This window comes from Hemicordylus capensis, chromosome 2 (genome assembly GCF_027244095.1).
Source record: "Hemicordylus capensis ecotype Gifberg chromosome 2, rHemCap1.1.pri, whole genome shotgun sequence".
Classification (NCBI taxonomy): domain Eukaryota; kingdom Metazoa; phylum Chordata; class Lepidosauria; order Squamata; family Cordylidae; genus Hemicordylus; species Hemicordylus capensis.
The window spans coordinates 426,249,048-426,277,003 of NC_069658.1; the positions used below are offsets into that span (position 1 = coordinate 426,249,048).

General features: G+C 48.7%; 1 protein-coding gene across 2 annotated transcripts; it reads left to right on the forward strand.

Moving 5' to 3' along the window:
• Positions 1-20: 20 nt before the first annotated feature.
• ARF3 (ADP ribosylation factor 3) lies at positions 21-15,507 on the forward strand. Of its 2 annotated transcripts, none has more exons than XM_053289318.1 (5): positions 21-178; positions 5,888-6,098; positions 7,693-7,803; positions 9,757-9,881; positions 13,620-15,507. In XM_053289318.1, the coding sequence occupies exons 2-5, from the start codon at positions 5,951-5,953 to the stop codon at positions 13,779-13,781; spliced, it is 546 nt and encodes a 181-aa protein (XP_053145293.1). In that variant the 5' UTR covers positions 21-178; positions 5,888-5,950; the 3' UTR covers positions 13,782-15,507. The 2 variants fall into 2 exon arrangements, with proteins under 2 accessions (XP_053145293.1, XP_053145294.1); XM_053289319.1 differs by lacking the exon at positions 21-178 and adding an exon at positions 5,190-5,209.
• Positions 15,508-27,956: the final 12,449 nt, after the last annotated feature.

Sequence of the window (27,956 nt, forward strand, 5' to 3'; positions counted from 1 at the left end):
GCGAGACATACGCCCCCGCCCCACCATTGTGAGGGGGTGGATTGTTCTCGCGAGAGCGTCGTGTCCCCGGGCCTGCCTGGTTGCTGCTGCCGCTGCTTCCGGCTGGAGGGGGCCGCAGAGTGCAGAGTCAGCTGGGCAGGAGGCGGCGGAGGAGGAGGAGGCGCGCGCGCAGGAGCAGGTGGGTGCCCGGGCCCGGCACACCCCGCGGGGGCGGCGGCGGCGGCGCCCGCAGCAGGTCACCTGAATTGGGACTGGGGGGAGATGGAGGAATTGTCGCAGGTGCAGGGGAGCGCAGCCTGGTGGGCTGTCGAGAGCGAAGCAGGCCGGCCCGCCGGGCCCCCGCGGAGGTCAATGGGAGACCCTAGAGGGAGGCATTGCGACAGTGGGGTGAAGCTGCTCTTGGGGGGCTCCTTGTGTGAGAGGGGCCAAAAGAGGGTCGGGAGGGAAGTGTCTGTGGGCTTGACCCTGCATCTCTGCCCCGGTGGAGACCGGGACGGGAGCTGGGAGTGGTAGAGCTGGGTGGCCTGTGGATTTGGGGGGTGTTCTGGGTACTCATTCTTTGGGGAGGGGGCGATGATTGCAGATGGTTTCATCGCGGGGGGGGGGGGAGGAATGGGAGGAGGGAAGAGTATCGGGTAACCTCGAGTCCCGCAGCTCAAGAGTCGCCGGGAGCGTGCGCGTTGCAATGTGGGGGTGGGTGGCGGCGGCGGCGGCGGCGGTGGCTGCTGCTGAGTAGCACGCACCGGTGGCAAAGCAGGCAGCAGCGCTGCCGGGTTACTGAGACCCAGTGACAATGGGAGAGTCGGGGTTGCTCACCGAGGTGCTTGCGCTTTGGCGTGCGTGTGGGTGGCCGCAGCGAGGACAGCCGTCGTGTTTCCCCAGTGCTCGCAACCAGACTCGAATGGAGCGCTCGATGCGGCGCTTGCAAGGCTCCGGGGGTGTGTGTGTGTGGGGGGGGGGCTGGCTATGGGGAAAGAAGGCCACACGCTCTTCCGGACCCCATATGTTCTTCACTTTTATTTCTGGCTTGGGAGGTGGCGGAGGTATCCCGGTAGTCGTCGGGCCTGCACGTTGAAATGGGCCTTGGAAACCTGGAGTGGAACAGGGTGGAAGGTGTGCTCAATTCTTCTTGGCTGAAGGGGCCGCCAGTAGCACCCATCAGAACCAGACTCTGGGGTGTGTTGGTTCCTTCTTCAGGGTTGAAGTTTTGTGGTTAAATGAGATGTATGGAGTACAGCGTTTGTATGGAGAGGTGTGTATGGAGCCCAAGACATCTAGATTTTTTCCAACGGGTGAGTGGAGCTTAATGAGTTGGGCCAGATCTTGGTCTTGTATTCTGGATGTGTCAAATAATCCAGATATTGAGTGTTCAGGGGAGAAGAATTAGGGATCAACCAAGACTGCTAGGTTGTCTTATCACGTGAACAACCCTCTGAGTCTGATTTCTGACTAAGCTCTGTAGCAGTAATGAATGCTGCCAGATGGGGGTTGCCTGGCATCCTCTGTGTGATGAGCAGTGCCTGGCACATGTCTCCCCCCCACACACACTCACCCCCTCCATCCTCTGTTTTGCTTTTCATTATTGTGACGCAGGAGAAAGGATCCCTTATAGAGTTGTAATGACTTTATGATGCCAATCCCACCCTGCCACCAAAGCTATCGCTGGACAACTGGGTTGATGAGATCTTGGTGATGCCCAGACAAGCACAGGGTTAGCAGGCAGCTCAACCAGGTCTAAAGGCATTACACTCTTGTAAATTAGAATACTTCCTCCTGGAGTCACACCGATATCATCTTAGATTGGAGGTTCAGGCACCGGACTTCTCATTCTCTGAACTCCATATCTACATCTGCCAAGGCACACTGGAAGTCATAGTCCCATGCTATTTATTTATTTATTCATTCATTCATTCAGTTTCTATACCGCCCTTCAAAAAATGGCTCAGGGTGGTTTACACAGAGAAATAATAAATACAAATAAGATGGCTCCTGTCCCCAAAGGGCTCACAATCTAAAAAGAAACACGATAGACACCAGCAACAGTCACTGGAGGTACTGTGCTGGGGTTGGGTAGGGCCAGTTACTTTGCCCCTGCTAAATAAAAGAGAATCACCACATTAAAAGGTGCCTCTTTGCCAAGTTAGCAGGGGTTAATAGCGCTTAGGAACAGTCCAGAGTTCTTTCCAATGACTGACGTCATATACCTGGTGCATATAAAGAAAGATAGTGAGTGGATGCTGCCTCAAAGTGCCATTTTTAAATTGTGCTCAACGCATTTCAGAAAAACCCTTGATTGGGCTGCCTGCAACTTTTTTTTAATGAAAAGTGAATGTGCACAATCATGGCATTTATGAAATGCAACACCAATTTATATATTCCCCAAATGACCATAGAATGACTTGCTGCAGGTACAACATGGACCACAAATTCATAAAAAGTATTCTAATTAACTTTTAAAATTAAAAACTAAAATATCAAGTTTTGCATATATCAAAAGAACAGTTACCTGAATGACTCACATGCTCTACTAGGATTTTGTTGATAACTTCTACAGATGACACCCTCACCAAAACTGCCACTGACTTCAGAGACAGTGCCATGATAAATAGATATAGCTATATTCCACATAAGAAGCTGCCATATACCGAGTCAGACCATTGGTCTGTCTAGCTTAGTATTGCCTTCACAGACTGGCAGCGGCTTCTCCAAGGTTGCAGGCAGGAATCTCTCTTAGCCCTATCTTGGGACTTGGGAAGAACTAACATCGGGTTTGAGCGATAGAACCTCTTTTCGAGGTCCCAGAAAGAAACCTTCAAGGAAACGGGACAGAACGGGTGCCCTCATACTAGGGAATTGGAATGTTCCCCTCCTCATAATCAGGTTAGTAAACCTGTATGTCATTTATGCAATGCTCCTGCATAGGAATAGGGAGGGAAGACGCGGCCAAGAGGTTCACGCAGATGAAACAGTAAATCTCTTCTGGAAAAGTTTGTATGGTTATGTGCAAAAAGACAAGAGTATCTCTTCTAAACAGCAATGGGACAAATTGTGGAAATGGACGTTGGATGTAACCCCCCCATTACCTGATGTGCCTAGAAATCCCCCACCCCCGAGTTACAGTACTACCTGCATATACTTCATAACCTTGTGGGTTTCCAAATCCTTGTGTCTAAATCTTTGTAGATATATCATGTACAAACAACCACTTTGTATATAATTGTGCTTTGGCAACGTACTGTATGCTTTGGTAGTTTGTTAGTTCAATAAAAAAATCTTGTCCTATTAAAAAAAATCTTGTCCTATCTTGGAGATGTCAGGGAGGGAACTTGGAACCTAGATGCTCTTCCCAGAGTGGTTCCATCCCCTGAGGGGAATATCTTACAATGCTCACACATCACGTCTCCCATTCATATACAACCAGGGTGGACCCTGCTTAGCTAAGAGGACAAGTCATGCTTGCTACCACAAAACCAGCCTCCTCACATTCCATGTTGAGTGTGCATATAAATTGGTGTTATTTAAGAAAGCATCTTCCTTTTTGGATTGTTTTGTGGTTCTTATCTCATGCCATTCACTTCCAGTAGGTACACAAATGCTATTTTTCTACAACCTGCTTCCTTAAAGTTTCTTAGAATTAAAAGCAGGCCTTGCTTAGAATTCTGTTGCAGTAATAAACTACAACTTATTTTGCTTGGAATAGATTTGTGGGCAATATGTTTTCAACAAGAGTTGCTTCTGGGGAAGGCAAGGTTCTAATAGCCCACAGTAAATATCTTTGATTGCTAGAGCTTCTTGGAATCAAACCACTAGCCTTCACAGCATCTGTGGCAGAGTTCTATAAACTAATCCAGGATTCAGCAATTCCCAGGCGCCAGCTCTCCATGGTGCCTGAAAACCTAAGCATGGCACCTGAGCCAGATGAGAGATGGTAACCAGGAGGAGGAGTAAGCAAGCAAGCAAGCAATGTAGGTGGGGGCACTTTCCTCCCCTTCCTGGTTATTTTTGTCTGGCTCAGTTAGATGATGGATGAGCTAGACAGACAGGACCAGGAGGAGGCATGAGTAAGCAAAACAGAGTCTGCTAGGGATGTGAACAAACCAGTTCGGAGGTCCTTTTACAGGTCTCCAAACCGTTTCGAACCCTGGCCGGCTTGAAGGTTTGATGGTGTGTGGGGGGTGGGAAGAGATGCACTCAAGGGTGCGGGAAGAACCCACCCACCCCCGGCCACGTTTTCCCCACTGACTCACAACATCCGAGGGTTGACTCCTGGGCCAAAGAGAACTTGCTGAGGTCTAAGCTAATCCCAATACAGCTTTTGGCGATAGGGGCTGGGGATCAGTGTTCCCTCCAACAGGGATTCCCAGATGTTGTTGACTACAACTCCCAGAATCCCCAAGCAAAAGCCATTGCTGCTCGGGATTCTGGGAATTGTAGTAACAACATCTGGGAATCCCTGTTAGAGGGAACACTGCTGGAGATTTAGGTTTCTGTTTGCATCAGGTAGAGCTAACACTTACAAATAATAGCTCTGGGATCAGCAACTAGTTTTTGTTTGCAGTCATCTGACAATTTCTCTTACAGTGGCCATTAGGGACAATCCCTCCGAGTGGCCTGCCAGCACATCCTGTTGCCTCAATTGCTATTCCCTCTGTATTATTAGCTTCTAGTTTGGCAACATGGAGGTTCCCCTTTCTGCAGCTGGTTTGTTTAGTTTCGTTCAGTAGTTGGTCCCTATTATAGATGCCTCAGGCCACCTCAGTCAACTTGTTTCCTTCCTAAGCTATAAGATCCTGATAGTCTTGATTTAAAAATTGAAAGTGGCAAAACTGCTGGACAAGTGCATTCAGAAAATTAATCTATGTTCCTACTTATCTGAATTATTAAGAAAATTTGACTGGCTAACATGTTGCTTTTGCACAGAGAGGAAATAAATTAAGACTGATCCTACTCATAGGACAATGCAAGTTTAGCATTGTGAGTGAGTATAGAAATGCCTATTTTGAAGTATGTGGTTGGAAGATTACAATACTATGATGGATTTTTTCTAGAACATTTTTGAACTGTAAAGGTTTTGATTTTCAGAATTGGTTGGGACCTAATATTGTGTGTACTTGTTGGTTTTTCCTCCCCCAGTTTACAAATAAAATATCCTCTGTGTGACTTGCATGCTTCCTATGGATAGTCTCCTGAAAAACACACAACCTGGCTGGTATATATCCATTCATCACTTTTGCTAATTTAACTTTATGAAGCACATCTTTAGAAACGAAATATTTCCTGTCCCCATCACTAGCTGGAGTAAGCTTGTGATTTTATGTTTGTGGCTCTGGCCTGGCAGTAGGAATGTTATGAACCCCATCCTCTGGGTGGGGGGCAAGGTAGGGAAGTGCTCTGGGAGGAGACAGAAGTATACTCTGTTTAGCAGGAATGAGAAACCTTCAGGTGAGAATAGTTCCTCCCTGACCACTGTGAGTCGTAAAAACAGCAGTGTGACTATCACGAGTAAGAATTGCTTCCAGGGGAAGATCTGGTGAACTGGAAAAGAGCTGGCATATTTTTCAGGCAGCTGTAGTACCACAAATGAGTAACAAATTTGGGTAGACAGAGAAATGTGAAAATACTGTAGGCTAGTAGCTTTTGTGGGCTTATTTAAAAAGCGAACTTAAATGGCCGAAAAATGCCTTTCAGTTCTGTCGCACTTCCTGCTTGAAGTGAGATTCCATTAGAAAAAGGTTTCTGGAGGAGTGTTTAGGCCTGGGCTGCCCAGCTGCTGTTGGACTAGCATCATCCCCCAGAATGATCTGTTTCTCCATTTGTCTTCAGCTTCCTTGCTAGGCATGCTGGGAGGTGTCATTCTTCCCATTCATATCCCTCTTGACCTTCCTAGGACTTGTCCTTTGACACTGACCAGACAGAAGAAGCCAAGTCCTGCTCTGTTAAACCTGCCGCCATGGGGAACATTTTTGGCAACCTGCTGAAGAGCCTGATTGGCAAGAAGGAGATGCGCATCCTTATGGTGGGGTTGGATGCCGCCGGGAAGACCACCATCCTCTACAAGCTCAAACTGGGAGAGATTGTCACCACCATCCCTACTATTGGTATGGCCCCTGGGCTTTACATGTCAAGAAGTCTGTTGCCTTCTTCTGTTCCCCTTTAAGGGTGGAATCGCTGCAGTCATGACAGCTGCGCAGTGAAAATGGTCATATGATTGTGACTCCAGGGCAGCCGTGTAAGCAAACACCCTACTTCCTCATGGGATGTTTTCTAGCTAGTATTCCTGCAGCTTAGCCCCATTCTGAGAAAGGAGAGGGGGATCCAATGGGTTAAAGCAATTTTCCTGTTATTTGAACTAGTCTGGTGTTCCCTCCCTGATGGGGCACACAGCAGGATTAATTGGCGTGACTCACGGAACTGGGAGCAGTTGGATCAGAAATTATACTTGAATTTAAAAAAAAAACACAAAAACCTATGATGCCAATAGCTTCCTGTTGGGTTTCTAAGGTTCCCTGCCCATCTTTGGAAGGGGTCTATACTGGGTAGACAGGCTGTCTGGTAGCCGAGATCCAGTCCTTGGTTAGGAGTAGAACTGCGTGGGTTGGCAGGCTGTAAACGGAGCTGGCTGTCACTCCAACCCCTGGAGTGCCCCTCTGCCCTGCACCTCTCATAAATATAATAATCCCCAAGCCCTCTTAAGCAATGAGAATGCAAGAGCCCTCCTGGGTCAGTCCACCCAGTCCTGTATTCTGCTTCCAACAACGTGTAGGCAGTTGCTTCTGGGAAGCTCACAAACGGGGCATAGAGACAAGTTGGGCAGCAGCCCTCACACACTGGTTGTCGCTCAGCAATTGGTATGTGGAAGTGCACTGCCTTGAAATATGGAGATTCCATTCCAGCTGTCGTGGCTAATTGCTGTTGATAGATCTGCCTTCCAGTATGCAGAGTCCTACTGTAACCCAGAGTCTGGTTTTTACCTTCTTTTAAAAAGCAGATGTACTATTCATGGTTGCAGAAGGAAGTCTGGAAACTCAAAATCCCTTAGGTTCAGGATCCAGAAACTTTTCAGAGTCCCAAAGACACTCTGGGTGCACTCTGCCATGCAGTGTTGCTGCACAGCCCCCATTCCTCAGTAGTGCTTGTGCCGGAACCCCATGGAAAGGAACAGATTGCTCTTTTATGACTGCTTCATGAGTGGCACCATCTGATTTTTTCCATCCTTAGGAACTTTCTCTAATTATATCGAAGGGATGATTCATTACTGTGAATATTTGGTAGTGTTCATACTAGAGCCTGTGGTTGGGCCATAGCTGAAGTTCTCCTCCTTTTTAGGAAGGGGTGGCATTGAACAGTTAAGCTTAGCTGTTCTCTAATTAACACTTCTTGCTGGTGCACCTGAAGAGTAACTTAAGGTCCCCTTCTAACGTGTGGTTGTCAGTGAAGGAACTACCATTTTAAGTCTCGTGCTAAGATGGTATCGAAAAGAAAAACAGGTCTGCCAGCTCTACACCGGGGTCTGGCACTCCTCTGTTTTACAAAATCATGTTAGTGATGATGTATTTGTGACCCTCTAGTGAATGGATTCCTAGCCCTTATTCCTACCCTTGATTGCCTTGGTTGTGTAATTCTTAGCCTAGCAGGGAAGGCTGGATTCTCTGATGTGCAAACCTGGGTGTTGATCCTACCTCTCCTCCTCAGGGTTCAATGTGGAGACAGTGGAGTACAAGAACATCAGCTTCACCGTGTGGGATGTGGGTGGCCAAGACAAGATACGGCCGTTGTGGCGGCACTACTTCCAGAACACCCAAGGTATGGAAAGGGAAGGTTTATTCCATTGGGGATTTTCAAAGGTTTGTGTTTTGAGGGAAAGAGGGGTGTTTCCCTCTTTCATCCTCAGATAAAACTGTAGCAGAATAACTATTTCTTGTGGGAGGATCTCACAGTTGCAGAGGAAAAACACAGTGACCTGCGAGTAGCCCTTCAAGAGTCAGGAAGAATCTGTGGCCAAAACCCTGGGGTTGCTTTTGGGTTGATTCTCTCTGGATTAGGGAAAGAAGCAATTAGCTCAAACGATATGGCAGGCCTTGATAACTTGTCTTTGGCTTTAGGAGCCAGGAATGGACACTTGACAGTTATCAAACTTAGTGATGGATATTGTAGAGCGGGCAAGTGGGCTCCTCTGTATTCCCTTTACAAGCAATGTACTTAGAACAGAAACAGGGCTGCCTGTCAGGGGGTGCCTAATAGGGATGTGCATGGAATGAGCACGGAATAGAACACAGCATGCGCACAACGGTCCAGAACAACAGGTCAAGCCGGTTGTTCTGATAGAACAATCTTGGAATGCTCGAAATGTTCCAAGTGCCATGTTGGAATCCAAAATGGCATTCTGAACAGTTGGAACATTCAGATTCAGGATGGGGTTGTTCCATTCCGAGCTCAGAACTGGCCTTCATTTGAAGGGCATTCTGATCTGAGCTCAGAATATTCAAAATGGCCCATTTCGAGGTAGAACGTTCCAGCTGCAGAACATTCTGCACATCCCTGGTGCCTAGGCTTTGTCAAGCCCTGCTATATGGAGGTAGATTTAGGTTAGACACTTTGTACTTGCTAAGCATGTACTAAAGCTTGACAACAGAACAAGCTGCCAAAGGAAACAAAAGGATCTCATTCCTTGAATTCTGGAGCAGTAGCTGAACAGTTACTGGCAGATGTGGGTCATGGGAGCAGGACAGACCTTTTAAGTAGTCCTTCCTGGGTTGCCTGTGGCGAGGAACAATTGCCTTATGTGACCTAATGGGAAGATGCTTTTGTAAAGCTTCCGTTTCCTTCCGTCCACAAGTGACTTGCGTGGGTACGGACCAGCAAATTGGCCAGCAAGCTGTATTATGTGCTTGAGACGACTTTTTTTGGTAAGAATTGGTGTGGAGTAACCTGCTTCAGGATTGGGTTGGAGAGGACTGGACAACATGATACATGCAGTTGCTTCCAGCCCTGCCGCTGATTTTTCTGAAAACCCTGATAGTACATCAGCTCAGATGCTGTCATCAAGCCCTCCGTTGGTTGCCTTAGCATCCTACCTGGGCATCCTTGGTAAAGCAGTGGGCAGTAATCAGCTCGGCATCATGAGAAGATGAAGCCTTGGTCTAACTTGCAGGTTCACATTTGCTGGTTGGCCTGTACCTGTGCGTCTCCCCTGGACACTTAAGATATCACTGTAAAACTTGGTGTGCGCACACTCATAAGCCAGTATTTCAAGTCTGAAAACTAGCTCAGTCCACCCATTTATGTTTGTGCCGGTGAAAAGAGGTAAAGAAGTAAATTTGCATCCTTTCTGGTCACTCTACAGCCCTTCTACTTGAGCGGGGGGAAAGACTGACAGACAGTACTAATCAGGCTGCCCAGTTAATGAGGACTCTTGAGCTACATGACTTCCTAATAGACTTCCCTTCTCCTTGAGGACATGGAATTGCAGATTGCTCCGTGCCCCACCTTTCCTCTTCAGATCGCAAAATCTTTTGAGCTACTGTGTGCACATGGTAATCTTCATGGGTTTCCCCAACCCCCCGCTGCCATCTACAACCACCCTCTTCCCTGGGCTCCTAGTTCTGTAGTGCAGACAGACCTGTGGTCCCAGCAGCTTGATATAGGGTCTCGGATGGTGGGCAGGGGTTGTAGTACATGACTTCCACACTCTTGCCTGTTTTTAACCTGCATTCCTCTTCTCCCTTGTGTGAATGCTGCCTTGCTCTTTTCTGCCAGGCCTGATCTTTGTGGTGGACAGCAATGATCGGGAGCGAGTGAACGAAGCACGTGAGGAGCTGATGCGGATGCTGGCCGAAGATGAACTGCGAGACGCTGTACTCCTTGTCTTTGCTAACAAGCAGGTTGGTCCAGGCGAGAAGTTATGCTGTTGAGCGGGGGGGGGGGGTACCTGTCGGGTTTTTTGTTGGAGGCATTGCTGTCTAGAGGGGCTCTACCTGTGGGAAATGGTGGAGGGCTGCCATCCCCCACAACTGCCCATGTCTTCTGTTAGGAATGGAAAATATGTCCAACCCTGAGGTCTGAAATGACGGTGACAGTGGCCTTCTAGCATCCTGAGTTTGTCAGTGTTGGGAACCTATGGGCTGCTTTTGGTGCTTGGGAAACATGGCCTCTTTGTTGTTGTTGTTGTTGTTTTTGCTTATATTGCTTTTATTCTTTAGCAATGCCCCACATGCAGCTCCACCCACCATAGTTGGTGCTGCCCACTGTGGCTCCGCCTCTGTGCTGCCCACTTTGGCTCCTCCCCTGCACCGCCCACTTTGGCTCTACCCACCACCTCCCCTGCCTGGCAGCCCAGGAAACATGGCCTCTTTGGACCCAAATGCAGGCATAAGGCAGAGAGAGACCATTTTTTTGATATCCATGATTGGCTATCCCATTCTTAAATTTCTTTGAAAAGGGCTATGGGAACACAAGAAGTGGCCTTGTACCAAGACAGATCATTGTTCCATTTAGCTCAGGCTTGTCTACGCTGACCTGCAGTGGCTTTCAGCCCTACCTGGAACTGACAGGGATTGAACCTGGAACCTTCTGCATGCAAAATAGAGGCTCTACTTTTGACCTGCAGTCCTATCCTCTAAGAGGAATACCTTACAGCAGACAGTGCTTACATGTAGTTGCCCATCCAAATGCAAACCAGGGTGGGCCATGTTTAGCAAGTGGAACAGTTCATGCTCGCTACCACAAGACCAGCTTTCCTCCCCTATGGGTCAGTCTGCATTGGGGCCCATTGAGACAGGGTAAAGGATTAAGCTCTCTGATCCTCTTCCCCAGCACTATGTCCCTGAGGCAGGTCTTGATCTGCCACTCCGGGGTGGTTTTTAAAAGATCTCCAGTGTCTAATTTGGCCCCAAGTAAGTTTTAAAAAGTAGGCGCTGTGTGAAATTAGCTGCCATCACGGCATAACAGGCTTGTGTACTGTGATGGAATAGTTGCTGCGGCCATCACAACATTCTAAGTCCCTCCCTACTTACCCATAAGGATGCACGGAAATGGTGGGATAGGATCTACCTCTTATGCAGTTATGGCTCCATTTGCCACAGGTTTGTGAGGTGTCCTGAGGTGCATGCAAGGCCACATCATGCAGATTTCCCCTTGATTAGAAATATAATTCCTTTTTTTCCTCCCCCCCCCCCCCCCGGCAATCTCATGCTTGGTCTATTATGACCTTTTGGAAACAGATCAAAGGCTCATCTTTATGCTCAAGGCCTTCCCTATTATCACTTGATTCCACTCCCCCTTTTATTTCCCAGTCCCTTTCCTTGGATGTTGTGTCTCCCTTTCAGATTGTGAACCTCCAGGTGGAGATTGTTCATTTTTTAATGTTTGTGTAAAAAATAAAAAGTTAACCCACTAAGACCTTAGGAACATAGTTAGCTGCCATATGCTGAGTCAGACCATTGGCCTATCTAGCTCAGTATTGTTTACACCAGGGGTGGGGAACCTTGGCCCTCCTGCAGATGTTGGCCTACAATTCCCATAATCCCTAGCTATTGGCCTCTGGCTGGGGATTATGGGAGTTGTAGTCCAAAAACAGCTGGAGGGCCAAGGTTCCCCACCCCTGGTCTACACAGACTGGCAGCAGCTTCTCCAGGGTTGCAGGCAGGAATCTCTCTCAGCCCTCTCTTGGAGATGCTGCCAGGGAGGGAACTTGGAACCTTCTGCTCTTCCCAGAGCAGCGGCTCCATCCCCCGAGGGGAATATCTTATAATGCTCACACTCCTAGTCTCCCATTCATATGCAACCAGGGCGGAGCTGGTTGCAGATCTTGAACTAGAGTATTACTTCTAACTAGGATAGTAATTGGAGGCAGAGCGGTGTTATGCCCTCATCTAATATATAGACTAAGGATAGAGATTCTGGCTGAGTGCACAGAGCAAGGGATTGTTTCCCATAATGCACAGGAGCAACTGTATGCATGTGGCTAACTGGCACTGGGTGTTCCTAGTCTCAACTCTGAATTCTTCAACCCAGAAACATATCTTTTATTGCATGAGTGGGGGAAGATACTATAATCTTGGCTCTCAGGGAAGAGGTGGTCATGGACAGAGTTAAAATACTGGTATTCTGTCAAGGCAGGCAGGCCCTTTTTCCCCCCCTATGGCAGGTCTTGCAGTGTGGTTACCATGTGGGGTGGTTCTTGAAAACCAAGTTTGACTCCTGTTCTGCAGCTGTACTGCCACCAAAAATATATATGGGGAGAAGAGAAACATTTACTGTGTGCATCCCTTGTTCCTGAGATTGACAAGTCAAAAGACTTTGATGTGGAATAGAGGCAACTCAAAAGGCATGCCACGTGGGAGACTATCCACGTAGTTGAGGGTTTCCTTGAAGTTTTTGCTGCTTCTGCTTGCATTGCTAAAGAGGGAAGCTGTCTCTTGTTTTCAGCTCTCAGGTGAAGGGATACTTGCCTCTTTGGCAGTGCAAGTTATAGCAGCAGCTTCAGTGAAACTCTGGCTTCTCGGCGCTTTCCAGTATTTTCCCTGCTCATTGGGCAAAGCGGCACATTTCAAAGTGGTAATTGTCTTTATATTTATTAGTGAGAGAGCCACTGTCCTTACTCAGCTCCCTCCAGTGGCTGTTGCTGGTGTCTGCCTTGTATTTCTTTTTTGATTGTGAGCCCTTTGGGGGCAGGAAACTCTCTTCATCTGTGTAAACTACTTTGTGCACCTTTTCACAGAAAAGCGGCATATAAATGAAATCTTTTCACTAGGATCTCACAGACTACTTGAAAGTGAGCCATGGATCACAGGTAGTCCCTGGACCACAGTTCAAAATAGCTGGCCTTGGAGATTGTGGCAGATTGGTAGTATCTGGGAGATCAGCCACTCACCAGTTCCCTTCGTGCCTGCTGGGTCCCTACTTGTGGCTTCCCCCCCTAGCTTGAGGGATACAGTGAGGTTGCAATCCAGTGGTACAGGAGATGTTGTAGTCTACAAACCAAGGACCGTATCCCATTGTGCTGAGAGTCCCCTTGCATTGTAAAAAGCGGGACTGGGGTTGCCAGGTTCTGCCTCTAATAGTTCCACAGAAAGGGAGGCAGCTGCAGTTTCTTCCATCTCTACTGCTTCCCTGGTAAGAGAAGCTGCATCTGTTAAAAACACAAAGCCACATTTGATAAGCAGAGCTATGTGTATTTTGTGCAAGTCGGAGATTGGTGTTGGGTGCAGAGTTGAGCAAGAGAGTCCCATGCTCTCTTAAAGATGAGCTTTCAAATGTGTCGATTCCCCTAGGGGATCTGGTGACAGCAGGAAGAGCTGCAGGCAGTATGACAGAACAGGCTTATTTTGTGCAGTGGGGCAACTGGAAACGCGTGAGGATCAGGTAGACCAGGTGGTGCCGCCAGCAAACACTAGCTTTTCTAATAGAGGCTCCTTGGTTGCCAGAATGCATTTGTAAATAGCATGTAGGTAACATGAGCGGTCTCTCGGTGAAATGGCTTCAGTTGTCTTCAGGCCTTACTAAGCCATTTCAGGTGCACCTTTTGAAACTTGCTCTTCTCTTCATTCCCTGATAAAGCCAGGGTAGAGGTGTGGCTGTTCTTGTGCTTTTGACTCGGTCCTTTTTGTCTCCTTGTCCAGGACCTCCCCAATGCCATGAATGCGGCAGAAATCACGGACAAGTTGGGCCTGCACTCGCTGCGCCATCGCAACTGGTACATCCAAGCCACCTGCGCCACAAGTGGTGATGGCCTCTATGAGGGCTTGGATTGGCTGGCCAACCAGCTGAAGAACAAGAAATGAGTGCAGGGGGGTGGTGGGCAAAGCCCCTCACTGTCAGTTCCATTTTGGGTTGATCCCCCCCTCTCCCCAGCCCCTTCCCTTCCCACCTTTCTTCCCACTGTTAGGTTTGCTTTTCCTTGCCGGCACCGGTTGCTGTGGGGGTTGGGTTGGGGTTAACTTTTGGTTTTCTCTCTCTTTCTCGGGTTCTGGCTCTGCCGGGATTTTTTGCACGGTCTCTGTGTGTGCGCGTGCGTGTGTGATAAATATATATATATATAGATAATAAAATATATGGGCGTGGTGGGAGGGGTTGGGCGCCGATTCTGTGGCCTTTTCTTCTTCCTTTCAATTTTTTCTTTTGTTGGTCAGTTTTGTATTTCTTGGTGGTCTGTGAAACTTGGCTCTCTTTGACAGGAGGTGACCAGTACTCAGTGGCAGCTGCTTCTTGCTTTTGTGTGCTGTTGGCGCAGGTGGGCTGGGTGAGGGAAAGCCAGGTGATGACTCTGGGAGGTTAGAGTTAGGGGTGTGTGTGTGTGTGTGTGTGTGTGTGTGTGGCCACAATGTGTGCTGAGAGGCAGAGACTGATAGATTTGGTGCTGTGCAAGGAGGGAGCACTCTAGGATTTGGGTTTGCAGGTTAGCAAAAGGCCCCTTTCCTCCTCCTGGCTTTTGAGGGTATATGGGAGGCAGGAGAGGAAGAGCAGCAGTGCCGAATTCCGTCCTGCAAAGTGTATAGTCTTTGCGTCCTATGTTGTGTTGGGTGTTGCCCCCTGCTGGCAACAATGAGACTGCAGTACTGGAAGTCCTCTTCTTCTTCTTCCCTCCTCCTCCATTTGCCTTGTGAACCATCTCATGGGTGACACATACAGTTTGTTACTCTGTGCTGCTGATGAACTGAGTCACTTGCATTCCATCCCCTTAGACCAAATGGCGCTGGAGCCCTCAGTGATGCATCATTCCTGAGCCCCGTGCATTCCCTTCAGCCTCTTTCTCTTCCCCAAACGTGGACCAGCATTGATGCTCATAAGGCTTGGGCTGCTGCTGCTGCTGCAGTAATTTGGGACCAACACTGTCAAAAGCTGCCCCTGCAAACCTAACCAGACATTTTTTTCCCACCCAGCCTGTACCTCCCAGTTGGAAGGTGGGTGGGGATGTGGGTACATGCGCACATGGAGGGGCATCCCAGCTGCTAAATGTTTCCATCATTACCAACTTGCGATAGACTCCCCTTGGAAGCTTCACGGGGTGGCTTTCTCATTGCTGCCTTCTGCGTGGGTGTCACCCCACTGGACAGGTCACACCCTCCTTCCCCTGCTGCCACCCGCTCCTCTGGGCGTAACTCTTGCTCTTGTACGGTTCTCTTTTTTCCATGCTGGAGGAAGTGGTGGAATAATTTGTTTCCCTTTATATTTGCGGGGTGGGGGGGAATGATTGTATTAGGGTCAATCCCAGGTCACTGCATGTAACTTTCTGGTCACTCCCTGCCTCTGGACAGTGTTGGTACTGTGCTCCCTTCCCCTATCTTGGCAAATGCGTATTTTACTCCTTTTTCTCTTCTTTCTCTCCCCCACCCCCTCCAACCCCAGCTCCCTTTGCTTGGTGTAAAGTGCTTTCCTTTCCCACTCTTTCTGATTTGTTCATTCTCTGGGCCATGGCCCCCTGTACATGTGATTTTTTCGGCCCCCTGAACAGTTGGACGCACCACAACCTCTGTGCACCCCCATTGGATATTAAACTTGTTTTATGTAGCTGCTGGTTCCTGCCTGGTATGTTGGGTTTTCTGTTTGTTTATTTAAGGCGCTTTCTTAGAATGGTTTGTTCCTGAAGTCAGAAAACTACTTTTGCAGGAATCACAAGTGCTCTTCAGACACTATAAAAAGTGATGCACAGTGTCGCTGAAACCATGCTCTCAAGCCCCACCCCTGCGCCGATGCACTCAGAAGCCCTGCCTCCCCCATCCCTGGTTACAGCATTTGTCTGCAGACGCAAACACCGTACTACTCGGATACTTTCTGTGATCGGAAGACTTCTCTTCCTTCCCCAAATAGTCTTTCCATGTTGACGTCTGTGGGTTTTTAAAGCCATACCCAGTTATGCTGCTGCTTTTCTTCCTGCTGCCCCAGCATATAAGGTTTTTTATTCTTGTTGGGGTTGCTGTGGCTAGCTTAGGAGTGCTGATGGACATGTAGGCACATTTTAATTAGAAACAGCTTAACTGAGCAGTGCTTCTGTATGGGGAGGGAGGGTCTTTGATCCAAAGTGGTGTTTAGCCCCCCCCCCCATATTGAGGGGGGGGGATATTGGATGAGCAGCTAAATCCTATTAGTTACTAATCCAAGAAGGGGGCCTGCCCACCCCGAGGACCTCAGATTGGACTCCGTTCCGCTTGCTGCTCTGAAATGGGAACGGAGGACACCAGGGTCTACAAGCACTTCCCACACCCAAGCTGCCTCATTCTACACAAGTGCCTTGCTCCCAGTTTTGATTGATAGGAGAGAAGATGGCTCTTAAGGATAGGGCTGAAAAGGGAGACAGCTGTGCGTTGATCTGTAGACCTAAAGGGTTAGGCTCTTGGGTTCCCTGTACCCACTTTCCCAACACTGATAGGAATGTAGCATGGGAAATGGAGCGGCAGCCTCCCTAAGTGCCACTAACTGCTTTTGCACTGATTCATGTATTGCAGTGGGCTAGTTTGGATGATCCTGTCCCTGCCCACACAATTAGGAAGGGGGTGCGCCAAGAGCACGTGCATCAGGACATCTCCCCAGCATGTGGGGTGGGTGCTGTTAATGTGAATGGCCCCTCTGCGTGCACTTCCAATTCAAGTATTTGAAGCATGTGTAGAGCGGCCTTTCACATGAGCAGACCTTCCCCCCACATTATAAAGGGAGCTGCTGGGAGGCCGTTGGGATGTCCACAGAGGACATCCCCATGCTTGTGCTCTCAGCACATCCTCTTCATAATCATGTGAGCAAGGATGGTACCATCTGGACCTGCCCACAGGCTTGCAAACTTCCCTTATAACCTTTTCCACGAAGCCTTGTATGCCATAAGATGCTTCTGCATTGAAAAGGATTCTGAGTCATACTCTGAAGCTGACACTGGCCAGGGCCATTGGGCTTGTCTCTTGTCCTGTGAGAAAAGAGAGTGCCTTTTATCATACCCATGAAGGATGCTCTTGGGCCATGGGCTGAGGGCACACAATGCAACCTCCTTGCTGGAGCGAAGAAGTAGGTCTCAGGATGGTTGAGGCCTGCTTGGGCACCCATGTAAGCCGCCTCAAGTTCCCCATGGAAGGAAGGTGGAATACATAAATGCCATAAACACTTCCCCGTGGCCGTGCATTACAGGAAAAGAGCTGCCATTGCACACAGGATTTCTTTAGGAAAACGTATTGACCATGACTGATCTTCCTACTGGGGAAAACCAGGCTTCCCCTTGAACAGGATCTGGAAGCTGCTGATGTATTCCCCTGCTTTTCTGGTTCTTTTCCTGCACAGGAAATATCAGACTTTGGCAGCCTTGACTTGTCAGTAGGTTTGGATGGAAGTCCCCGAGGAAGACACCTGGACACTCTGAGGAAAGGGGAAGTCCCTCATCCTGACCACTGGCCATTTTACTCAAGGCCTTGGTAGACTCTACCTTCAGCATACATTCTGGTTGTGATTCTTAAGCTTCAAGGACCATGAGGGCTCAAACCTTGCTCTTTTTATACAGAAGCTGGGATTCTAATGGCTGTATGTGGTAGCAAAACAGCAGCTAGTGCTATGACCTGACCTGCAGGCCATGCAAGTGAGCCTTTTAACAAATGTAGGATGTGCATTCGCACTGCAACCCTTGATTGCAGCATCAGTGGCTTTAAGCCTTCAGGCAGGAAGTAGAGCCACTAAAAATCTGGATAAGATTCACGTTGGTTAGTACTTAACTTGGGGTTCAGGCAATAAACTTAGGAACATAGGAAGCTGCCATATACTGAGTCAGACGCTTGGTCCATCTAGGTCTGTACTGTCTACACAGACTAGCAGCTGCTTCTCCAAGGTTGCAGGCAAGAATCTCTCTCAGCCCTATTTCTTGAAGATGCCAGGAAGAGAACTTGGAACTTTCTGCCTGCAAGCATGCAGGTGCTCTTCCCAGAGCAGCCCCTTCCCCTAAGGAGAATATCTTACAGTGCTCACACATGTAGTCTCATTCAAATGCAAGCCAGGGCAGACCCTGCTTAGCAAAGGGGACTATTCATGCTTGCTACCACAAGACCAGCTCTCCTTTTAAAAAGTGGTTTGGTAACCAGTTCAGACATTTGGAGCTGATTTAAATTTCTTATAGAATAATTCAGAATAATTTTCCACACACGTACAGATCTGTGCACATGTATAGTTACATGGGTTCAATGCACATTGTACAGTATACTTCTCATCTGCACACTGCATTTGAGGGAGTATGTGCCCAGCTTTTCTGTGATAACTAAATTCAAACCCCAGTTCAGAGACTTTTTAAAATGAATGCATGCATGTACAGTCATTCAAACAAAAACATGTACCTTATATGTAGTAGTAGTAGTAGTAGTAGTAGTAATATAATATTATAAATTTTACTTGTTAGATGCCCTATAACAAATTGTTCCCTAGATGGCTCACAACACATTTTAAAAAATCCAATAAAAACACATGACAACAAATTACAGCACACGCATGCACATGCTCTAGAAAACATTTTTAAAACTTGTTTTTAAAAATCAGTTTTAAAAGTCTGAGTGAACAGAAAGGTCTTTACCTGATGTCTAAAAGAACAAAGTGACAATGCCAGGCAAGCCTCAATGGGGAGGCTATTCCATAGATGGGGTGCCACCACCGAAAAGGCCCTCTCCTTAGAAGCCATCAGCCTCACCTCATTTGACAGGGGCACTTGGAACAGGGCCTCCAAAGAAGATCTTCAGGTCTGAGTTGAGACATATGAGGCAAGGCACTCTCTCAGAAAACCTGGTCCCAAGCCATTTCGGGCCTTAAAAGTTAAAACCAGCACTTTTAATAGGGCCTGGAAATGTACTGGGAGCCAGTGCAACTGATGAAGAACTGGTATGATATCAAAACTCCCAGCTCCAGTTAATAGTCTTGTGGCTCTATTTTGGACAAACTGCAGTTTTTGGACCATTTTCAAAGGCAGCCCCATTACATATTGCAGTAATCTAAGTGCGAGCTTACCAGAGCATGTATACAGCCACCTGTAGGCGTGTATCCCATCATGTCTGAATAGGACTTTTATCTCTGCACCAGGGATCATGTATTTTGAACTTCCTTGGTAATAAGAGTTTTGGATTTAAATCTTAGAAATAAAGAAATCTCAGGTCAAATTATCGCATATAACCCCAAAATCATTCTCTTCTATTATCTAAAGGCTACAGCCCTAAAAGATCAGGAATTGGTCACTTGCCTTCTTTCAGCCACTGAATTTGGTAACACTTCTCCCTGGAAAGCATCCTGATCTAATTAATAGCTGAAGGAGTTTTTAAAATTTTGCTTTAAAAAAATATGGAATATGACAGAAGTCACACCAACAGATTCATTTGGTAGTGAATTTTATTTCCAATTTCCGGAATTACTGTGCTGGGGGTGGATAGGGCCAGTTATTTCCCCCCTGCTAAATAAAGAGAATCACCACATTAAAAGGTGCCTCTTTGCCAAGTTAGCAGGGGTTACTTGGTGACAGTTGCTCCTCAAAACAGGAGCTTTTATATGGAGTCCCGCAGAGCTCCATTCTGTCACCAGTGCTTTTTAATATCAACCGCTGGGTGAGGTCATCAGGAGATTTGGTGCAGGATGTTATCAGTATGCTGATGGCACCCAAATCTACTTCTCCTTTTCATCAGGAAATGGCGTTCATTCCCTAAATGTCTGCCTACGGGCAGTAATGGGCTGGATGAGGAAAAACAAATTGAAACTGAATCCAAGCAAGATGGAGGTGCTCATTGCAGAGGCTCAGAACTTGGGGGATGAGTTAGCACTTCATGTGCTGGATGGGGTTGCACTCCCTCGGAAGCAGCAGGTACGCAGCTTGGAAGGAAGTACTCCTGGACCCAGGCCTCACTCTGATATCTCAGGTGGAGGCTATGGCCAGGAGTGCTTTCGCTCAGCTTTGGCTGATTCAACAGCTGTGCCCATTCCTTGAAGAGAACGACCTTAAAACAGTGGTGCATCAACCTCCAGGCTTGACTACTGCAATGTGCTCTATGTGTGGCTGCCTTTGTACATAGTTCGGAGACTTCAGTTAGTTCAAAATGCGACAGCCAGATTGGTCTCTGGGGCAACCCGGAGAGACCATATTATGCCTGTTTTAAAACAGTTCTACTAGTGGCCGATACGTTTTGGGGGGAAAATACGAAGTGCTAGCTATTACCTTTTAAAGCCCTGAATGACTTAGGTCCAAGTTATCTTAGAGAACGCCTTATTCTGCACAATCCCCACCGCACGTTAAGGTCATCTGAGGAGGACAGTCTCCAGTTACCACCGGTACGTCTGGTGGCAACTCAGAGGCAGGCCTTCTCTGTAGCTGCTCCTGGGCTGTGGAATACACTCCTGGAAGAAATCTGCAACCTGAGTTCATTATTGGCTTTCAGGAGAGCCCTTAAGACCTATCTGTTTGGCCTGGCCTTCCTGGGTTTTTAAACTGTTTTTAAACTGTAAAGGCTTGGCCTGGTTTTCCAGGGTTTTAAAAACTGTTTTAAATGTTTTAATAATGGTTTTATGTTGTGTTTACAGTTTTTGATTTTAACAGTTAATTGATTTTAATTTTATTTTAATGTAAACTGCACTGAGCCATTTTTGGAAGGGCAGTATAGAAATCAATCAATCAATCAATCAATCAGCCAGCGTGGTGTAGTGGTTAGAGTGCTGGACTAGGACCGGGGAGACCCAAATTCAAATCCCCACTCAGCCATGATACTAGCTGGGTGACTCTGGGCCAGTCACTTCTCTCTCAGCCTAACCTACTTCACAGGGTTGTTGTGAGGAGAAACTCAAGTATGTAGTACACCGCTCTGGGCTCCTTGGACGAAGAGCAGGATATAAATGTAATAAATAAATAAACAAACAAACTCTGTCTTAACTAGTGAAATTCATTGTAATGGGCAGTTGAGAAGACAGGTAGGTGTAACTTGACTATTCAAATAATAAAATGGCAGTCAATTTTGAAAGCACTGGCAGAAATGGGACCCTTGCTGTGTGGTCTGTCTATCTTGGAATGCCACTCCAGGGCGGCGTGGGATAGTCCTGGATTCTTCCCTGTGCTCTCCTCTAAAATTCCCTACACCTCCAAGAATGATGGTTGTTGCTTAATAACAGTAGGAGTGGTGTTCATGTTCCTAACTGGGGAAAAAGTTAGAATATGAATAATGTTTCCAGTTTGGACACACAACAACCTGTCAATCTTTATCGGATGTAAGAGCTGTTTTATGTGGCTGCAAAGCATAGAGTACACATTGGTGTTTCTTAGTTCTGAACCACAATCAGAAGACATATGATGTAGTCCAGGGGTGTAGCTAGGGCAGAGGGGCCTGTGTTTGCCCCTCTCCCTGGGGATAATGAAGAAAATAGGGAGGGATGGAGCTGGGGGCCCTCTGGAGCTGGGGGACCCGGGTTCTTTTAACCCATCTGTTCAATCATAGCTACACCCCTGATGCAGGCAGCCACCTTGCTGAAGCTAAGCAGGTCTGAGTTGGATCAGGATGGGAGATCTCTTGCTAACCCCTAAATACACTGCCTTGAGTTATAACTCAAGAAGAAACGGAACAGAACAGAAGAAAATAACATAAGAAAAGCAAATTCAGGCCAAGGGACCTCCAGTCCAGCATCCTGTCCCATGCAGGAGCCAACCAGGTGCACCTGGCAAGTGGGGGGGGGAGAGGGAACTGCCCACTTCCTTGGTGCTCTTTAGCACCTGGTGTTCAGGGGCATACCACCTCTGCTCCTATAGAAGTATATAGCTGCCAAGGCTAGTAGCTATTGATAGCCCTAGCCTCCATAAATCTCTCTAATCCTCTTTTAAAACTGTCTAGATTGGTGGTCATCCCATCACCACACCTGGCAGCAGTGAATTCTGTGGCAGAAAAGTAGAGTGAGAAATAACAAATGCATACTGGGCAAAGGCACAATTGTAGATCAGGTTGGGGTATGCATCTCAACCCCCGCACCCGGCTTGGTCAGGAAGCTTACTTTGTTGTCAGACACACTCTCCGCCTAACCCACCTGCTAGGGTTGCTGTGAGGACAAAGCAGCAGGCTAACCGAGTCCAATGCACAGTGGAGGAAAGGTGGGATATAAATGTAAATTGTCTCCTCTCCATAGTGGCTGTTGCAAAGTGTTGGGAATTCTCTCTGGTAAGAGAATCCCTTTTTCATGATAGCAGAGTGCACAGAGGCACAACACAGCGGAATTTGGTTAGGCATGCGTGTATGCTGAGAGTAAAGTAACTTGGAGCCAGTTCATAGTTTCAAATCAATATAAGGGGTATTTATTATAGAACTCCATCCTAGATAGTAAAGTGAGGAGTTAGGATCTCTAACCTATCTATCTAGCTGGATGCAGATGGATTCTGCATCTCTGCACACATGGTGCAGGGGAGACAAGCTTGCATGTTGCAAAGTAGAAGGAAGGGAAGAGAAGGGAGAGGAAGGAAGTGGCTGGAAGTAAGTAAGTCCCTAAGATTAGCAATCTACATTCCAAAGTGTAGGGGTGTGCAATTTGGATTTTTGGGTGATTCGGCTCGGACCCGAGCCGAATCACCCCCGTTCTGTTTTGTGCCCGAATCTGGGTCACCCGAATCACCCTTGATTCGGTTCGGATTCGGATTTAACCCGAATCCGAATCTGAATCGATTCAGGGGGTAAAAAGGGGCCCAGGGGCAAAATTTTGGGGTGGGGTGGTAGTGCCCAATGGGTAGAGTCTACCACCCCAATTTCAGGGGGATTGGGCAAAGTCCTGATTTTTTGTGAATTTTTAAAGTTTTAGTGACTTTGGGGCAGTTCGGGGGCATAGCATGGGATTTGGGCAAAAGGAGTGGGGTGGGGTGGTAGCGCCTAATGAGTTATTAGTTATTAGTTATTATGAGTTACTTCTGAGGTGTGAATTCTCATTCTATCATAGCAAATGAGATTTTTTTCAATTAAACAACTCTCATGACCCCACTTTCACTTTTTCACACTTTCCTTTACTATGAATAATATGAGGAAGTAATCACTTTAGCACACTTCACCTTATGAAGACAAACCTCATACAAATAAATTCACCATAATTCACCCCCTGCCCAATCACTCTTAAATTGGGGATGGGTGGTAGCCTCCACCCATTAGACACTATCTAGCAGCCCACCCCACTCCTTTGGGGCAGATCCACTTTCTGCCCCAAAGACACCCAAACTTCAAAAATTCTCAAAAAATCAGCCCTCTGCCCAATCCCCCTGAAATTGGTGTGGTAGCCTCCACCCATTAGGCACTACCACCCCACCCCACTCTTTTGGGGCAGATCCACTTTCTGCCCCCAAACTGCCCCAAAGTCACCAAAACTTCAAAAATTCTCAAAAAATCACCCCGTTGTCCAAACCCCCTGAAATTGGGGTGGTAGCCTGCACCCATTAGGCACTACCAACCCACACCACTATTCTGCCCCAGGCCCCACTTTCTGCCCCAATATGCCCCAATCTGCCCCAAAGACATGAAATTTTCAGAAATTTACCAAAAATCAGCCCTTTGCCCAATCCCCCTGAAATTGGGGTGGTAGCCTGCACCCATTAGGCACTACCACCCCACCCCACTCCTTTTGCCCAGATCCCATGATATGCCCCCGAACTGCCCCAAAGTCACTAAAACTTTAAAAAATCGCCAAAAATCAACCATGAACCAAAACACCCGAATTTTTTTTGCCCGAAATTCGGGTGATTCGGCTCGTGTCCGAAAAAATTCGGGGGACATCGGGGGTGATTCGGTTCGGCCCCGAATCACCCGAAATTGTTCGTTTCGGGCACAGATCGTTCTGTGCCCGAAATTTTTTGCACATCCCTACCAAAGTGATAGTGTCAGAGCAGTAGAGAAAGGATGACCAATGTCTTGACCCTCTAGCCCTCTGACTCACTAGTCTGTCCTCCACTGTCATTGAGACAAGAGACAGCGCAAAGTCCTTCACTTCCAACACAAGGTGCACTCTACCATGTGAAGAACTGGGTGTATAGATTGGAGTTTAGGGACTAAGCTCCTGACCAAGCTCATCTGTGTTGCCATTGATAGAGCAGGAAGGAGAACAAACCTGTTTTGCTGCAACCCCTGTATTCCTTTCTTTACTCCCAGTTCCACCCTATTTCCCCCCAATTCCTTATTCTGTGTGCAACCCCTGTTTCTTAATAAAGTTCATAGAAGTGGCTTCAGTCTGATCTAACAGGTTCTGGAGGGTTAACTTGCAAAGCTCGTCCCCATGTGCCTCGTAAGGTCATTCGCTACTGTTGTGTTGTGTTGAGCATAATATCTTGTTGTTTAGAGCTGGGTTGTGTGGACTCTGGCTGTACAGTGCCTGTAAGTCCCAAGCCAGACAGTTCTAGGTTGTTGAAGCCGTGACTAAGTCTGGTCAGTGGCTTTAGATCAGTCTTCAACTGGTGGCAGCCTACCTTGAAGGAGCGGCGTGCTCCTAGATTTGGGATCAGAGTAATTTATCTACGGAGAGTAGATTCCAGGAAAGCATAGAGTCACCCCTGTTTTCTGTCACAGTACTTTCAGGGATCATTTTCTACAGTGGTCACCTCTGTTGCCAGATTTGGCTTTTTTAAAGCCAAATTTTGGGTTACACCTGGAGAAGCACGTTCACATGTGAACAGTGGTGCAGCTCAAATCAAAACGGTCTTTCTGCTAGGCCCAGGCGCTGGCCCACCTTCCTTAGATCTCACAGCTGCTTAGTGGAAGGAAGACTGGAAAGGGAAAGCTTGAGGGGAACGTATCCCTTGAGTTGCAAAGCTTGCAACCCAGGGGAGATTCTTGTTTGTGCAGAGAAGGGAGAAGGCAGCTGCTGGGGTATGCTTGTTCTATAGGCAGGGGCTATCGCACAGTGGAAGAGCACCTGCTTGGCAAGGGGGAAAGAAGGCATTCCTGACTGAGAAGGAATGTGAAGCCGTCACTTTAGGCAGTGCAGTCTAGGAGGGAGGGATGCACTTTGATTTGCCTTCAGAAGATTGAGGAAGGAAGGAATTATGAACTCCAGATGAGGGAGGGAGGGAGGGAGAATGAGGTGGTTTTGACTTCTTGCTTCGAGTGTTGAAGCACACCTTGCTTACACTTCTCACTTTGCAGCAACACCTAGAACTCATGTCCCATTCTCTGGTTCCTTCTTGCCTCAATTACTGTCAAGTCATCTCCTCCATGTTGGCTTTCCTTCCTCAGGTACTTCCTAACCCCAGAGACACCCTCAGATGATGTTTGATGACTGAGATGAAAACTCTTAATGAGCCCCACCTCCCACTAATTATCATGGAACACACATCCACGTGAAATATATGGGGGCTGAACAAAGAGCATGATGAGAAACACACAGGAGAAATTCTAGGGGGCTCATTGCTTAAGACTTGTCTCCTGTCCACACAGCTGCCCTTGCAGGCCTCTCAATCGGCTGCCTTCCATGGTAGGGTCCCCCCTGACACTACCTCCAGTTCATTCAGAACTCCTCTGTTTCTTCTTACTAAGAATGGGGTTGCCCCCTAACTTTAAATAGTCTTAGTTGATTCATTGTATGATTAAGTGGATGCATCTGGATAATTTGGCACATGAGGAACAACTCTTCGTTTACAAAACAACCCCCCCTACTTTGTTTTTAGATTATGCATAGTGTGCTGTAAAGGTAAAGTGTGTCCTCGAGTCAGTGTTGACTCCGGGCGACCACAGAGCCCTGTGATTGTCTTTGATAGGAGGGGTTTATCACTGCCATTTCCCACGCAGTATGAGAGGAGGGCTTTCAGCATCTTCCTAGATCGCAGCTGCCTGATTTGGTGTGTCCCATAATCTGGAAAACATACCAGCGGGATTCAAACTGGTAACCTCTGGCTTGCTAGGCAAATCATTTCCCCACTGTGCCATTAGGTGGCTATAGTGTGCTGTAGCAGTAGCAGATATTATTTCAGAAGAAGCGTTCCCTAATCGCACACATGGGAGAATACCTCTTCTAACATGGCACTTGCTTGCCACCTGCTGTTCCAGCACTTATATACTTCATGATTAATTGGGGTCACCTTTTTAATTGGTCAAGATGTATTTAATCAGTTAACCTAAGAGATTTATTGACTAAGCCTTTCAGCCCTGCGGTGAATGCTGCCTCTCCTCTCCATATGTTTCTCTAATTGGCTCCTTGCCATGCTGCTCTGCATTTCCGCTAAGCTGTCAGAGCTTTCTACTGAACTGTGAGCTGGTTTGCCTGTTTATTGAGTTAAAATATGTATAAGCTACTTTCTCTAATGTTCAAAGTAGTGTACATTATTTAAAACTAGCTGAAGCCGCACAGAGCATCTGTGCGGTAGTTTACTTCCTTTTTGGGTTTTGTTGGGAGAATACGTTTGGCTGGTCCTCCCCCCGCGCCTCTCTCGCTCGCTCTGTCTCCCCCCCGCGCCTCTCTCGCTCGCTCTGTCTCCCCCCCGCGCCTCTCTCGCTCGCTCTGTCTCCCCCCCGCGCCTCTCTCGCTCGCTCTGTCTCCCCCCGCGCCTCTCTCGCTCGCTCTGTCTCCCCCCGCGCCTCTCTCGCTCGCTCTGTCTCCCCCCGCGCCTCTCTCGCTCGCTCTGTCTCCCCCCGCGCCTCTCTCGCTCGCTCTGTCTCCCCCCGCGCCTCGCTCGCTCGCTCTGTCTCCCCCCGCGCCTCGCTCGCTCGCTCTGTCTCCCCCCGCGCCTCGCTCGCTCGCTCGGTCTCCCCCCCGCGCCTCGCTCGCTCGCTCGGTCTCCCCCCCGCGCCTCGCTCGCTCGCTCGGTCTCCCCCCCGCGCCTCGCTCGCTCGCTCGGTCTCCCCCCCGCGCCTCGCTCGCTCGCTCGGTCTCCCCCCCGCGCCTCGCTCGCTCGCTCGGTCTCCCCCCCGCGCCTCGCTCGCTCGCTCGGTCTCCCCCCCGCGCCTCGCTCGCTCGCTCGGTCTCCCCCCCGCGCCTCTCTCGCTCGCTCGGTCTCCCCCCCGCGCCTCTCTCGCTCGCTCGGTCTCCCCCCCGCGCCTCTCTCGCTCGCTCGGTCTCCCCCCCGCGCCTCTCTCGCTCGCTCGGTCTCCCCCCGCGCCTCGCTCGCTCGCTCTCCCCCCGCGCCTCGCTCGCTCGCTCTCCCCCCCGCGCCTCGCTCGCTCGCTCTCCCCCCCGCGCCTCGCTCGCTCGCTCTCCCCCCCGCGCCTCGCTCGCTCGCTCTCCCCCCCGCGCCTCGCTCGCTCGCTCTCCCCCCCCGCGCCTCGCTCGCTCGCTCTCCCCCCCGCGCCTCGCTCGCTCGCTCTCCCCCCCGCGCCTCGCTCGCTCGCTCTCCCCCCCCGCGCCTCGCTCGCTCTCCCCCCCCGCGCCTCGCTCGCTCGCTCTCCCCCCCGCGCCTCGCTCGCTCGCTCTCCCCCCCGCGCCTCGCTCGCTCGCTCTCCCCCCCGCGCCTCGCTCGCTCGCTCTCCCCCCCCGCGCCTCGCTCGCTCGCTCTCCCCCCCCGCGCCTCGCTCGCTCGCTCTCCCCCCCCGCGCCTCTCTCTGTGGTTGGTTTTCTCCGACTTTCCTTCCCTTTTCCTTTACTGTTCCCGAATCTGCTGATTCCCACCTCCCTCGCTGCTGCTCCCAGTCCCTCCCCAGGCAATGATTCCTCCTTTCCCCTCTGCCTTTCCTCCTTTCTTCTTCTGTCTCTTGAGTCTGCAGATTCCACCTGCCATCCCTAGCTCGCTGCCCCTCCCTTCCCAAGGCATTAGGCAATCATGGCTTCAGGCATCCGCATGGCTCCAGATGCCTCCGGACATAGTCCTCAACTCAGTCTTTAAAGCGAATTAGATAGATAGATAGATAGATAGATAGATTATGAAACTGGACTGCAAAAAACAGCCCTCACATTTCTAAATTTACCAAACACATGTTCAAATGAAAACAAAACAATATATTGCAGGTCTTACGGAAAGCAATCAGAGATAGAACACCCCCGCCCTCAAATATGTCTAAAGTCAGGGTTGTTCTGAAGCCCAGGGGCCACTG